This window comes from Danio rerio, chromosome 22 (assembly GCF_052040795.2).
Source record: "Danio rerio strain M-AB ecotype USA chromosome 22, GRCz13ab, whole genome shotgun sequence".
NCBI lineage: Eukaryota > Metazoa > Chordata > Actinopteri > Cypriniformes > Danionidae > Danio > Danio rerio.
In genome coordinates, this window is record NC_141042.1 from 6,261,211 (window position 1) to 6,273,561 (window position 12,351).

The 12,351-nt window shown below is 34.6% G+C and overlaps 2 protein-coding genes across 13 annotated transcripts in view; one reads left to right on the forward strand and one right to left on the reverse strand.

The window, feature by feature from the left end:
- The window catches only part of si:dkey-222f2.7, a 29,014-nt gene extending 24,321 nt beyond the window's left edge, over window positions 1-4,693 (forward strand). Inside the window, exons 12-15 of the mRNA XM_087304811.1 lie at window positions 698-985; window positions 1,748-1,855; window positions 2,688-2,767; window positions 2,929-4,693. Coding sequence (XP_087160937.1) covers window positions 698-985; window positions 1,748-1,855; window positions 2,688-2,767; window positions 2,929-2,970 — 518 coding nt within the window. The 3' untranslated portion in view covers window positions 2,971-4,693. The remainder of the gene's footprint in view (window positions 1-697; window positions 986-1,747; window positions 1,856-2,687; window positions 2,768-2,928) is intronic.
- The window catches only part of LOC101884151 (uncharacterized), a 50,033-nt gene that overhangs the window by 23,321 nt on the left and 14,361 nt on the right, over window positions 1-12,351 (reverse strand). For 7 of the 12 annotated variants that reach the window (XM_087303486.1, XM_087303489.1, XM_087303478.1 and 4 more), the window contains 5 exons: window positions 11,979-12,305; window positions 9,287-9,598; window positions 8,125-8,247; window positions 7,628-7,945; window positions 5,276-5,842 (listed from right to left, as the gene is read on the reverse strand). In XM_087303486.1, coding sequence (XP_087159612.1) covers window positions 5,778-5,842; window positions 7,628-7,945; window positions 8,125-8,247; window positions 9,287-9,598; window positions 11,979-12,305 — 1,145 coding nt within the window. In that variant the 3' untranslated portion in view covers window positions 5,276-5,777. Of the gene's footprint in view, window positions 1-417; window positions 816-1,726; window positions 1,824-4,141; window positions 4,238-4,639; window positions 4,681-5,275; window positions 5,843-7,627; window positions 7,946-8,124; window positions 8,248-9,286; window positions 9,599-11,978; window positions 12,306-12,351 lie in introns of those variants that run through there. The other 5 variants (XM_087303482.1, XM_087303484.1, XM_087303481.1 and 2 more) reach the window with 4 other exon arrangements.

Genomic DNA, 12,351 nt, shown 5'->3' on the forward strand with positions numbered 1-12,351 from the left:
CTGCAAACCTTTGTGAGTGTTTAGAAAAGTTAGTTTTTAAAGTAATGCATTACAGCCTTGCGTTTTTTGGCTAAAAATATGGCAACATTTTAGCAATGCCACCTTTCTGGACTAGATTTCTGGTTTGGAGTTTGCATTTCACAGTTTTATTTATTTTAAGGCAGGGATGTCAAACTCAATTCCTGGAGGGTCGCAGCTCTGCACAGTTTAGTTCCAACCCTAATTAAACACACCTGATCAAACTAATTGAGTCCTTCAGGCTTGTTTGAAACCTGCAGGCAAGTGTGTTGGAACTAAACTGTGCAGGGCTGCGGCCCTCCAGGATTTGAGTTTGACACTCCTTTTGTAAAGGATACTGGATCTGTTTAAGTGCTTGTGAGATAAGTAAATCAGTTCACCAACAAATTTATATTCAGTTATTTATTACTCAGCTCGTGTCGTTTCAATCCCCTGAGACCAGAGGACCCGAATGATTCAATGTCCAGAAAAGGAGCCAAAAAGATTTCATAAATATATTCAGTGGTTCAACGGTAATCATACGAAGCTCCAAAAACACTTTCGTATGAAACAATTTGCGAAAAAAATTTGTTCGCCAATGTGTCCACATTAGGTCAGGCTGTGTGTTTACTATGTACATTAAAAGGAACCACTTTACTTTCATTTATTGCCTATTTTTTTTAATGATACTTCATTTCAGCTCGTCTGCCTGTTCCTGTCATCAGCAAAGACTCTCCATTAAACCCTTCATCATCCTCATCAGCATCCACATGCATGTTGCTGTGTTCAGTGGTGAATGTTAGCGCTGTGAGTCTCTCCTGGTACAAAGGAAACAGTTCATTGTCCAGAATCAGAGTGTCGGGGCACAGAATCAGTCTCCTTTTACAACTGGACTGTCTAAATGGTTCTTACAGCTGTGTGGTGGCTTATTCATTCACCAACCGTACCACACATCTCACCAACCCCGAACTCTGTCAAATGTGCCCAAGTACGTGTTAAATATCGGATTTTTAACTAATATTGCATTTCTGCTGAATATCTCAATGAATTCTCACAGAACTTGAGGAGGTACAGAGCTTGAATTCAGCTGCACTGTTATTCATTACAGATCGCACACTTTTACTTTCACTTTCACTGTAATATCCACTTTCTCTTTTACTTTCAATTTCACTTTTGATTCACTTTAAATGATTGATAATTAAAACTTTTGACCCGCGTTACTATTACTATTACTCCTATTACAATAATTTTTCTCTTTTACTTTCAATTTCACTTTTGATTAGCTTTAAATGATTGATAATTAAAACTTTTGACCCGCGTTACTATTACTATATTACTATTACCCCTATTACATTCATTTTTTTCTTTTACTTGCACTTTCACTTTTGATTCGCTTTAAATGATTGATAATTAAAACTTTTGACCCACATTACTATTACTATTACTCCTATTACAATAATTTTTCTCTTTTACTTTCACTTTCAATCACTTTAAATGATTGATAATTAAAACTTTTGACCCACATTATAATCCTCTGGTATTACTATTACCACTATCACATTCACATTTTTTCTTTTACTTTCACTTTCACTTTCAATCACCGTAAATGATTGATAATTAACACTTTTGACCCACATATTTCCATTATTACATTCACTTTTTCTTTCACTTTCACTTTAATTTTTAATTGCTTTAAATGGTTGATAATTAAGACTCTCGTTATACCCACATTCTCATTTTCATCCTCCAGACTCTCTGATCATGCTGATTTCTGCTGCTGCTGGATCACTGTTGTTTCTGGTAGTTGCGACTGGGATTTTCTTTATCTGCAGGAAACACAGAAAAACACACCACAAAGGCAAGCATTACCTACTGTTCATCCATGTGTAAAAATAAAGTCTTAAATAGATACTAACACTTTTTAACAATAAGGGTTTGGTTATGAAACATATGTAACCATTATGGAGAACAAAATATTGGCAATGTAACTGTTACCATTTAAAAAGTATCGATATGATACGTAGGGTAAAATAAAAACAAACAAACTGTACCCAACCCTATTAACAGTACACTTAAAACAATAAAGCATATATATATATATATATATATATATATATATATATATATATATATATATATATATATATATATATATATATATATATATATATATATACATACACACACACACACACACACACACACTCTACAGGGATCTTACACCTTTTCCAACTTCAATTTCCAAAACTTTTCAAGCACTTTCATGGTGCATTTTATGCTTTTCCAGCACCTTACAACCACGACAAATTACGTTTATACAGAGTATGCTGTATGCACTTTTTCACATTTAAATCCATTGCGCCATTTAAAAAAACACAATATAAACACAATTTTTCAACTTAAATTGCAGCAGTGAAAACTGGTAGCACGGCGATAATTTTATGCACTCGCATAAATGCTCCCAAATATATTTTGAGCTTGCATAGATACAATTTCGGGCGCATATGCAACCTAAACGGTCGCAATTTCGAGCCATGCAATTTCAAATTCAAGCAGGTTCAAGCACTTAAATCCAAGCACTTTTCTAACCTTGAAACCATTATTTTAAAAACCGAGCATTTTCCTGGATTTCCAGCACCCGTGCAAACCCTGAAACTAATATAAGACGTGATTTTTATCTATTATTACAGGAAAAGTTCAGTGTCATGAAGAAGAAGAAGAAGTAATTTATGCTGAACCGATGTTCTTCAAAAGAGAAGCACTGGAATCAGTAAGAAAATTTTATAGTTTTGACTTTAAAATGGGGCATCAAATAATAAGGATCCAAAAACGTGGACTTGGGTGTAAAAAATATGTCTGTAAATGAGAAATGTAACTCAGTACATGACAAATATGCTATTTTGATTGCACTTTTTTTGCTTTTTCCATCAGGGAGTCAAACAGGAGGCTGTGTTTGCTGCTGTGAAACACTGATCAGCTTCATCATTGACGTTTTTTAAAATATATATTTCACAGTAAATCAATTTTAGATGCAAGCTAGAACAATGACACAGCGGTGTTTGATGCAAAATCATTGTGGGAATCAGATCAATAACACCAGAATAATTGAGCTTTGAATTGTTATTCTTACATAAGAATATTTATTTTCTGATATGTTCATTCTATGTAACAACATTTTATTTAAATAGTATAAAAAAGCAATCCCAAATTACACACTTACACTATTTATACTACAAAATGTTGTAGAATAATGCATAAGCAGTGCATTCATACAGAAATATTAGTAAGTGCACTTTAAATACCTGGATAACGTACTTATTCAATGGTTTCACAAATGTAGCTATTTATCTAGCAGTAATTTATGTCCAAAAAAAGCAAAGGCGACACTATATTGTCAGTGAGCACCATCTTTCGAATGATAAATTAAACCTGGCTCTCTGTGGCTCTCTGTGGTCAGTAAAAATCCCATGGCACTTCTCGTAAAGAGTAGGGGTGTAACCCTGGTGTCCTAGCCAAATTATCTCCATTGGCCCTTACTCATCGTATAGTATGCTGTTGAGTGTGTAAGAGTGTAAGAACATAGTGCATAGGATTTACTGATAAATAAAATGTTTTAATAACCGCACAGTTGAACTTGATATGGTCTTCTTAAAAAAAAAAAATCAATTTTGCTAAAAAGAACATAACTTAACGAAATAAATTAGTCTTTTTTCCTGTAAATGCCAGGGTTATAAACAAAACTAGCTAAAGGGAATGGTCTGTTTACAATGTCAAGTTTTGAAAACTTGTGAATAAACAACAGTGAACCATAAACTATTGTTATCAGAACGTTTAGGGAACCAAAACTGTTTGGGATAGTTGTGATGTGCTACTTCATTTTCAAACAGAAAAATATTAAACTAAATGAAATGTGGAGGATGTTAACAGTGCCATTCACACTCAAAAGTACAAAGTTTTTCTTCAGAGAAAGAGTTTATAGAAACCAAGCATCTACAGTGGTCAAGTGGACCAAAACCTTTCATCAAAATTGTATTAAAACTATTGAACAACACCCACTCTCGTCCTATGACTTTACCTTTTTGGTCCATTTCAAATGTTGGCTACTGTATGTTCAATATTGTATACCTCTGACTAGAGCACATACCTCTAAAAGCTGCTGTGATCTGATTGGTCGTCACTGTTCTTGTGGGCGTGGCTGCTGCGCCTGCTGTCGTTCTTCTAATTTGTGATCTACAGTAACCTAAAAGAAAAAAAAAACTTCCCCTTATTTTTTTTTCATTATTTTTGTCATCCTCTGTACAAGTATTTCAGACTGTACTTGCATATAACTGCATTGCTGTTCTTTAGAGATTCAATCCTGAATTTGTTTTGTATATTTCTTTTTTTCTTAATAAATGAGATCAAAAAAAATATTTATGATGAACATCAAGCTAATTTGTAAACATGACAATATGATGTTATCCGATGATTGGTTAATATGTTACATCATATATTTTATATTATATACCTAATAACACATAGGATCCAGTACGTTGAAAAAACGTGAAAAACATCAATGCATTTAATGAATATATCAAGCTTATGTCTTTGAAAATAATAAACATGTTTTCTGTTCCTAGACATTTGATTGCTTATTACTCACAATAGTGCCGATGGCTTCACTTTCTGTTAAATGGCTCGTCACTGTGAACAAACTAATAAAAAAAAAAGTTAACACACTTTTATTTTAAACATTTGTTCATATATAAGACAAAAAAATTATAAAAATTGTTCATATATAAGACAAAAAAATAATAAAAATTTAGCTGCAACAGGAGAGATCAATGGAAACTTATAATACCAGCAGGTGACGCGCCTGGAGAACTGAAGATGCTGGTGTTGGAGCGCCATCTTGAGGACGAGTGTCAACAACTCTCCCTGAAATCTTAAAAACTGATGCTTAAAACATTTCTGAATATTCATATTCATACTAAATTCACAGGCGGAAAATTAATCATTATTACATTTTGACTCCTGATAAGAATGAAGTTCGGTAAGTACTAGAGATTTTAAACGTTTTCAGATTTTTTTAAGGTTTACTTCTTGAGTCAATTGTATGATATATATATATATATATATATATATATATATATATATATATATATATATATATATATATATATATATATATATATATATAACTGTATATTGTCCTTTATAATTATAAAATTATTATTTTTAGCTTAATTGACATTGACTTATTATGAGTTTAAACACAGTGTTACATTTATACAAGCTCTTTGTATAAAAACTGACTTATTATTGTTTTCATTGATGTCTTTAACAGTACCAGATGATCACAGCTCCAGACAGCAAATAAAAAAGATTCTAGAACACGCTTCAATAATAAAATGAATAAATAAATGCATAATAATAATGTCAAAACACAGATTAATAATCAGTAATTAATCACCTGATTTAAGAGACAGATTGATAAGATTCAGAAAATACAAAATGTAAAGGCACAACTTTGATATTCTTGCAGTAAAAGATGATCACAGCAATTAAAATGTCATACAACAGTTACATAGATCTTAAGTTTTACTCTTCTCAGTTATATTTTACACACAAAAAAACATTACAGCAATGTTATATTACAATACATTTACAACAACATTATTTTACATTATATCATACAACAACAATATTCTGCATTTTAAACCCAGCAGCTCCTGGAGGTTTTAGTTGCTCATATGAGAAATATGAGTTTGTTTCATTCTGAGTTATGATGTATGAGTTGTTTAATGTAATTCTGTTAAAAGTATTCCCATGTCCTCTGTCGTATTTCTTTTGCTTGCAGAGGGACCTGACAAAACAACAGATTAAAAATAAAGAATAAATACAAATACAAATTATAAGACACATAACACTACATATTTGACTAGATATTTTTCAAGACACTTCTGTACAGCTTAAAGTGACATTTAAAGGCTTAACTGGGTTAATTAGGCAGGTTAGGGTAATAACGTAAGTATATCAGTGGTTTGTCCTGTCCTGGAGACTATTGAAAAAAAAAATATATAGCTTAAAGGGGCTAATAATCTTGTCCTTAAAAGGGTTTAAAAAAATAAAAACTGCTTTTATTCTAGCCAAAATAAAACAAATGAGACTTTCTCCAGAAAAAAATGTTATCAGTCATACTGAGAAATTTTTAATGCTCTGTTAAACATCATTAAAAAAAATAAAAAATAAAAATAAAATAAAATAAATAAATAAATAATATATATATATATATATATATATATATATATATATATATATATATATATATATATATATATATATATATATATATATATATATATATATATATACATATATGACTGTGGGCCGAAAATAAACATACCAAACTATTTTACAATGAATTGGCCATGGGTAATTCATTTTAGACACTTCTATACAGCTTAAAGTGACATTTAAAGGCTTAACTAGGTTTATTAGGTTAACTAGGCAGGTTAGGGTAATTAGGCAAGTTGTTTAATAACGATGTTTTTTTTCTGTAAACTATCGAAAAAAAAAATAGTTTTAAGGGGCTAATAATTTTATCCTTAAATTGTTTTTAAAAAAAAAGCTTTTATTCTAGACAAAATAAAACAAATAAGACTTTCTCCAGAAGAAAAAATATTATCAGACATACTGAGAAAATTCCCTTGCTCTGTTAAAGATCATTTGGAAAATATTAAAAAAAAAAAAAAAGAAATCAAAAGGGGGCTAATAATTCAACTTCAACTGTATCTAGAGCTGCATGACTTTTTGAATTGATACAATGGTTGCCTAGTAACATAAAATGCGCAGCATGCTTATTTTTTCTTGAAAACACATTCTTATTTCTCTCATATACTTTCCTACAATGTACATAGTTGTGTTTGATTATGTGTATTATCATATGCATTTATTTAAATGGCGAAACATGTTTTTTTTTGTTGTTTTTTTTAGCAAGAAGGTCCATACAGATTTCAAAGGCAGATACTGATTAGATCAAGAACTGGTTAATATGTGGACTTTGAGGGTTTTACGATGTGGTCACACATTGATTGGTCAGTTTGTATGTCTCAGTATTTGGACTTTGGTCACATGGTCAAAAAAGAGACAAAATAGCCGTTAAACTCTGCTCTGGATCTTCTCTACTGCTATCAGGCTATTTTCGGGGCTCTCCCCCCCTCTCTCTCTCACTTTCTCTCTCTCAGGTAACTTTATTTTACATTTAAGCTGGGTAATCATATGTTTTAATCATTTCATGTTTTACAGTTTTTTTGCAACGAATTCAGTTGTAACCATAGAGAATTATAGCCATTAAATCATTTCATTATCATACATTCTGTGATTTACTTTTGATTTAACATCACTTAATTGCTCCATATTGCAATGCAATACAGATCACACAATAGTGACACTCTCCCTCATTTTAAGCTAATATAACCGCCCTTATTTCTGCCTTTGGTATAAGATTGCAGAAGGATGTTGTCTAGAAATGTACAGTGTTTCACCATCAAACTGATAACTTTTTAGTCATTTGGCAGAACTACAGTTTGAACCGCTGGAGTTAAAAAATACCATTCTTACAACATGAAGATTAATTGAAGACACTTACCAGAGACAGAAACAAAGAATGACTTTGAGGAGAATCTTCTATTTGTAATGATCAGTGCTTTATAAAGTCCGGAGTCTGTAGCTCTGGTGTCTGTAATGGTCAGATCTCCAGTCTGATCACTCAGCTCCAGCCTGTCTTTAAATCTCTCACAAATCTCCTCATTTCTAGTGTTCTCAATGTTTCCTTCAGTGACCTGAGCTAAAAAAACGGATTTATTCCCAAACTGCCACAGAACCACGTCATGACTGCGGATGGCAGCAACATCGGTTTTTAGCGTGACAGAAGCTCCCTCCACTTCCAGGACTGACTTCCTTTCACCTGTTAAGCATACACAAACAGAGAAATGCAGAATAGAAATGACATAGAATAGCAGAGATACCCAAAAGCAGCACTGCATGCTTTGCATTTGACACTCCATTTTCTCATTATAGGGATGGGATTCACCAAAACCAAAACAAAAATGCATACAAGTGTGCTGTATCAGCTATAATGCTTACCAAGTTGCTTTTGAAGTATAGAGATCCTGAAGCGATAGTAAGTAACACAAACAGCTGCAGCTGCAGGAACCAGCAGAACAACTACAGCTATTCCTGCGACAACACCCGAAGACAGAAATGAATCTGAAAACACAGACAGACAGTTATTGCAAGCTTCTCGCTTTCTTTTTATCTCACTTCAATCACAGGTTCAATGCAGGTACTGACGCAGAGGTTCACCCACCATCCTCCCCACCACCACCACCAGATTGGCCCTGTCCATGGGGGGAAGGCTCCACCCCTGCCTTTGTCTTTGGCAGTCATAGCTGGATCTAAAAGCTTTTTAAACCAAGCTACGGACGGGCCTCCGCCAAACAAATCCTATGTTTTGTTGAATGATATTTTTGTCAAATAATACTCATCAATAAATTCAATATCATAATTAACACACACACACACACACACACACTTCAGGGCTGAGTCTTGTTTATTTGTAAGCATTACAACATGTTTACCTTGCCTTGCCTTTCCGTGTTTGACCCTCGTTTTGTTTTGTTTGCATATTTACGTTGTATGCTGCCTGCCTTTTGACCATCTGCCTTTTTAATCGACCATGACTGCCCATTTACATCAGTTTGTTCCAGTGTTGACCATTGCTTGTAGTCCATGTATTGGTGGATTTGTAGTTCTAAGCATTCTACGTGTTTATCAGCCAGCTGCAGCTGCTAGAGTTGTTAATGTTAGTTAATAAATTTACTAACATGAACAAACAATAAATAATAGCTTAACTGAAGTTAACAAAGATGAATAAATACTTTAATAAATGTATTGTTTGTTGTTTGTTCATGTTAGTAAATACATTAATTAGCATAAACTGTTTTGAAAAAGCACTAGCTATAAATTGCCGATATTCCAATATTGTATTTTTTGTACCTCCTTTAACTATCGGTTTCAATTTTCAGTTCTACACTCAAAACATGGTAAACAAGTAATAAATAAATGATAGCTATTGCACAAATATAATTTAGTACCATAAAAATCCCCTAAAATAACACAAATAATTAAAAACACGTGTTTGTACTAACATTGATTTCATTTAAATGAACTACGTGGTTATTTTTTGACCACTGTGCACACACACATACTGTATAAATGTGATTACAATGACAAATTTTATACTTACTAATAACAGTAAGACTGATTCTCTTGTTTATGGTGCGTCGGCTGCTGCTGATCTTCAGATCATAAAGTCCAGAATTGATGGTCCTGATGTTTGTGATGGTCAGAGATCCTGTCTGGTTGTCCAAGTTTAGCATACCCTTAAATCTTACATCCTCTCCATCATAAGTATAGAATCGTCTGGCTTCTTTAAAGAGTTCTGCTATGACAGTGTCTCCAAACATCCATAGAGTGAAATCAGACATCTGCACTTCAGTAAGACCAGTGTGTAGAGTGACTGAAACTCCTTCCTTCACTGAAACTGCCTTTATTTCACCTGAAACAACAAACACAGTAGGAATCTTCAGAAACAGCTATTTGGAAATTAATAAAATGTGCAAAACATGATTACATTTTAACATATTAAGGAGAAAAACGTATCTTATTTGTAATGTATCTGTCTTTTAATGCTACGAGTCGTTGCGTTTTTGAATGATCAAAGTTATACATTTGCATAATCCCTGCCTACCCAAGACATATGAAGGTGTTTCATTTCAGACAGAATAGATACAGAAAGACCAATTAAAAACAGAATTGGCCCGCTGACTAATCAGAGCAGAGATGGTTTGTAAGAAAGGAGGGGTTTACAGACTAAACTGGGGAAAGTCTAGAAGGGATACAGCTGCAGTCGTAGGAAAACTAATAATATTTATATTACTATAGAAATACAGTCGTTGTACAACAATAATGACCATTTTTACATTACTGTAAGGGGTGGGTTTATGGTTGTGGAAGGGTAGATATTAATAAAATACAATTAACTGGTAATTTAATAAATAATATAAATAATTAGCAAGCATCACCTCGGACAACAACCACCGACTTCATCGGTTCAAATCAAAATCATTTGAAAAATTATTCTAATACCTGAATTACAATGTGTCTCATTCACTAAAAATTGCATTTTTTTTTAATTTAATAGCAGATTTAAATTTCTCACAAAAAAATTCTGCCTATTTTACAACGTGTGTGTGTACGCAGTTCGTACTTAGTTTTTCTGTTAGTGAATATGGTATGTTTATTTCTGTTCTAAATTAGCGTCCACATGCAAAAGGTTAGTAATTTGCATGATACACACCTAAACCAGCTCCTTATAAAGGTTTTCTGCAAAAAGACGACAAATTGTGAATTAAGAAAAGACAATTATGGCACTTTTATGATGCCACACTGTATCAACGGTCTTGAAATTCAAGCACTTTTTTTAAGCACCGAGTTGACTTTTGCCAACTGCAGGCAACTGCTCCGTCAAAATACAAGGAGCACCAGGCGAAGGTGAGGTATGTGCAGGGCACACGTACACCACTGCAAGCACTACTGCAATGCACTTTATTTTGGAGTTAACCAAGGGTTTCATCGTTTGCAACTTGTGCCCTCCAAAACATACCTTTTTGAATCTCTATCATTGCTTTGCAGTCGCGTCTAGCCACTTGTGTTTTTGACCCACCAAGTCAACCTTTAAAGTACTGCATTCAGATTATTTTTACTTTCATTTTCCTTCAGTGTACGGTCGGGAGTCACACGCATGCATTTAAATTCTGTGACTGATTTAATTGTTGAAATATATGTCCGTAACTGCTCTATTTTCACCGAAGCTCTATTTTTGTAAATATACAAGTGCTGTTATATTATTATAATTTTTATACCACCTCTATTTAGTCGCACAAACACTTCTTCATGGCTTACATATTATGTTGGTAGTGTAACAAATATGGCCATTTTGCTAATATTCCATTCAAACGGCTTCAGTCAAATGGCTTCATCTGCTTATTCAGTTCATATGCTCCTCCCTGAACCGCCACCTTATCGTGGTGGAGGGGTTTGAGTGCCTGAGTGATCCTAAGAGCTATGTTGTTGGGGGCTAATGCCCCTGGTAGGGTCTCCCAAGGCAAACAGGTCTTAGGTGACAGGTCTGACTAAGTGCGGTTCAAAAACCCTTATGAGTTCTATAACATCAAGGACTGTGACGTCGCCCGGTATGGCGCAGCCGGGGCCCCACCCTGGAGCCAGGCCTGGGGTTGGGGCTTGTATGCGAGCGCCTGGTTGTTGGTTTTTTTCCCACGGAACCCAGCCGGGAGGAGCGGCGTGGAACCATCCTCCCGCAGGCCCACCACCTGAAGGGGGAGCCGTAAGGGGCCGGTGCATTGTGGAACGAGTGGTGGTCGAAGGTTAGGACCACGACAACCCGATCGTCAGGCACAGAAACTGGCTCTTGGGACATGGAATGTCACCTCACTGGGAGGGAAGAATCCCAAGCTTGTGCAAGAGATGGAACGGCACATTGTCAGCAGTGGTTTGCGATCTGCAGGCCAACTTCTGCTAGAAGTCCCAAAGTTAAAATACAAACAGTGGGGGGTTCGCTCTTTTGCACTTTGAAGTCCCTATCTGAGCTTCATATATAATCACTGACCTGCCACTGATTAAAGCCAAGCTTAAGAAGAAGACACTTTTTGAAAATTTTGGAAACTGGTTGCAATTGATTCCATAATATTGGTTTTTCCTATTATGAATGCCATTGGCTGACATTTTCCAACATTGTTCAGATTATCTTCTTTTGTGTCTAACAGAAGACTGAAACTCCAGAGGGTCAGTGCATTCACATTTTTGCATGAACTATGCCTTTCATTTCATGACTACATAGAAACCCTTGATCAACTCACCACTGATGTTCACATTGAACGTCTTGTGTATGGTGTGTTTGCCGCTGCTGATGTCAACCTCATATAATCCAGAGTGTTTAATCCCAGTGTTCTTGATGATCAGAGATCCAGTCTGATCCAGCTGCAGTCTGTGTCGGAATCTCCCGTCATCACCTTCCAGCGTACGGAAGTATCTCTCGAGTTTATTGATTTCAGCTATAAGAGCATTCTGAGGCCCAAACTTCCACCGTATCACATCGTAATTCAGCATTTCGATAACATCAGTGTGTAGAAAGACTGAATCTCCCACCATCGCTGATACAATCTGTATTTCCTCTGCAGACACACCTGAACGGCAAGAAGGAAGAGTTAGTAAAACTCAGCTATTCAGATA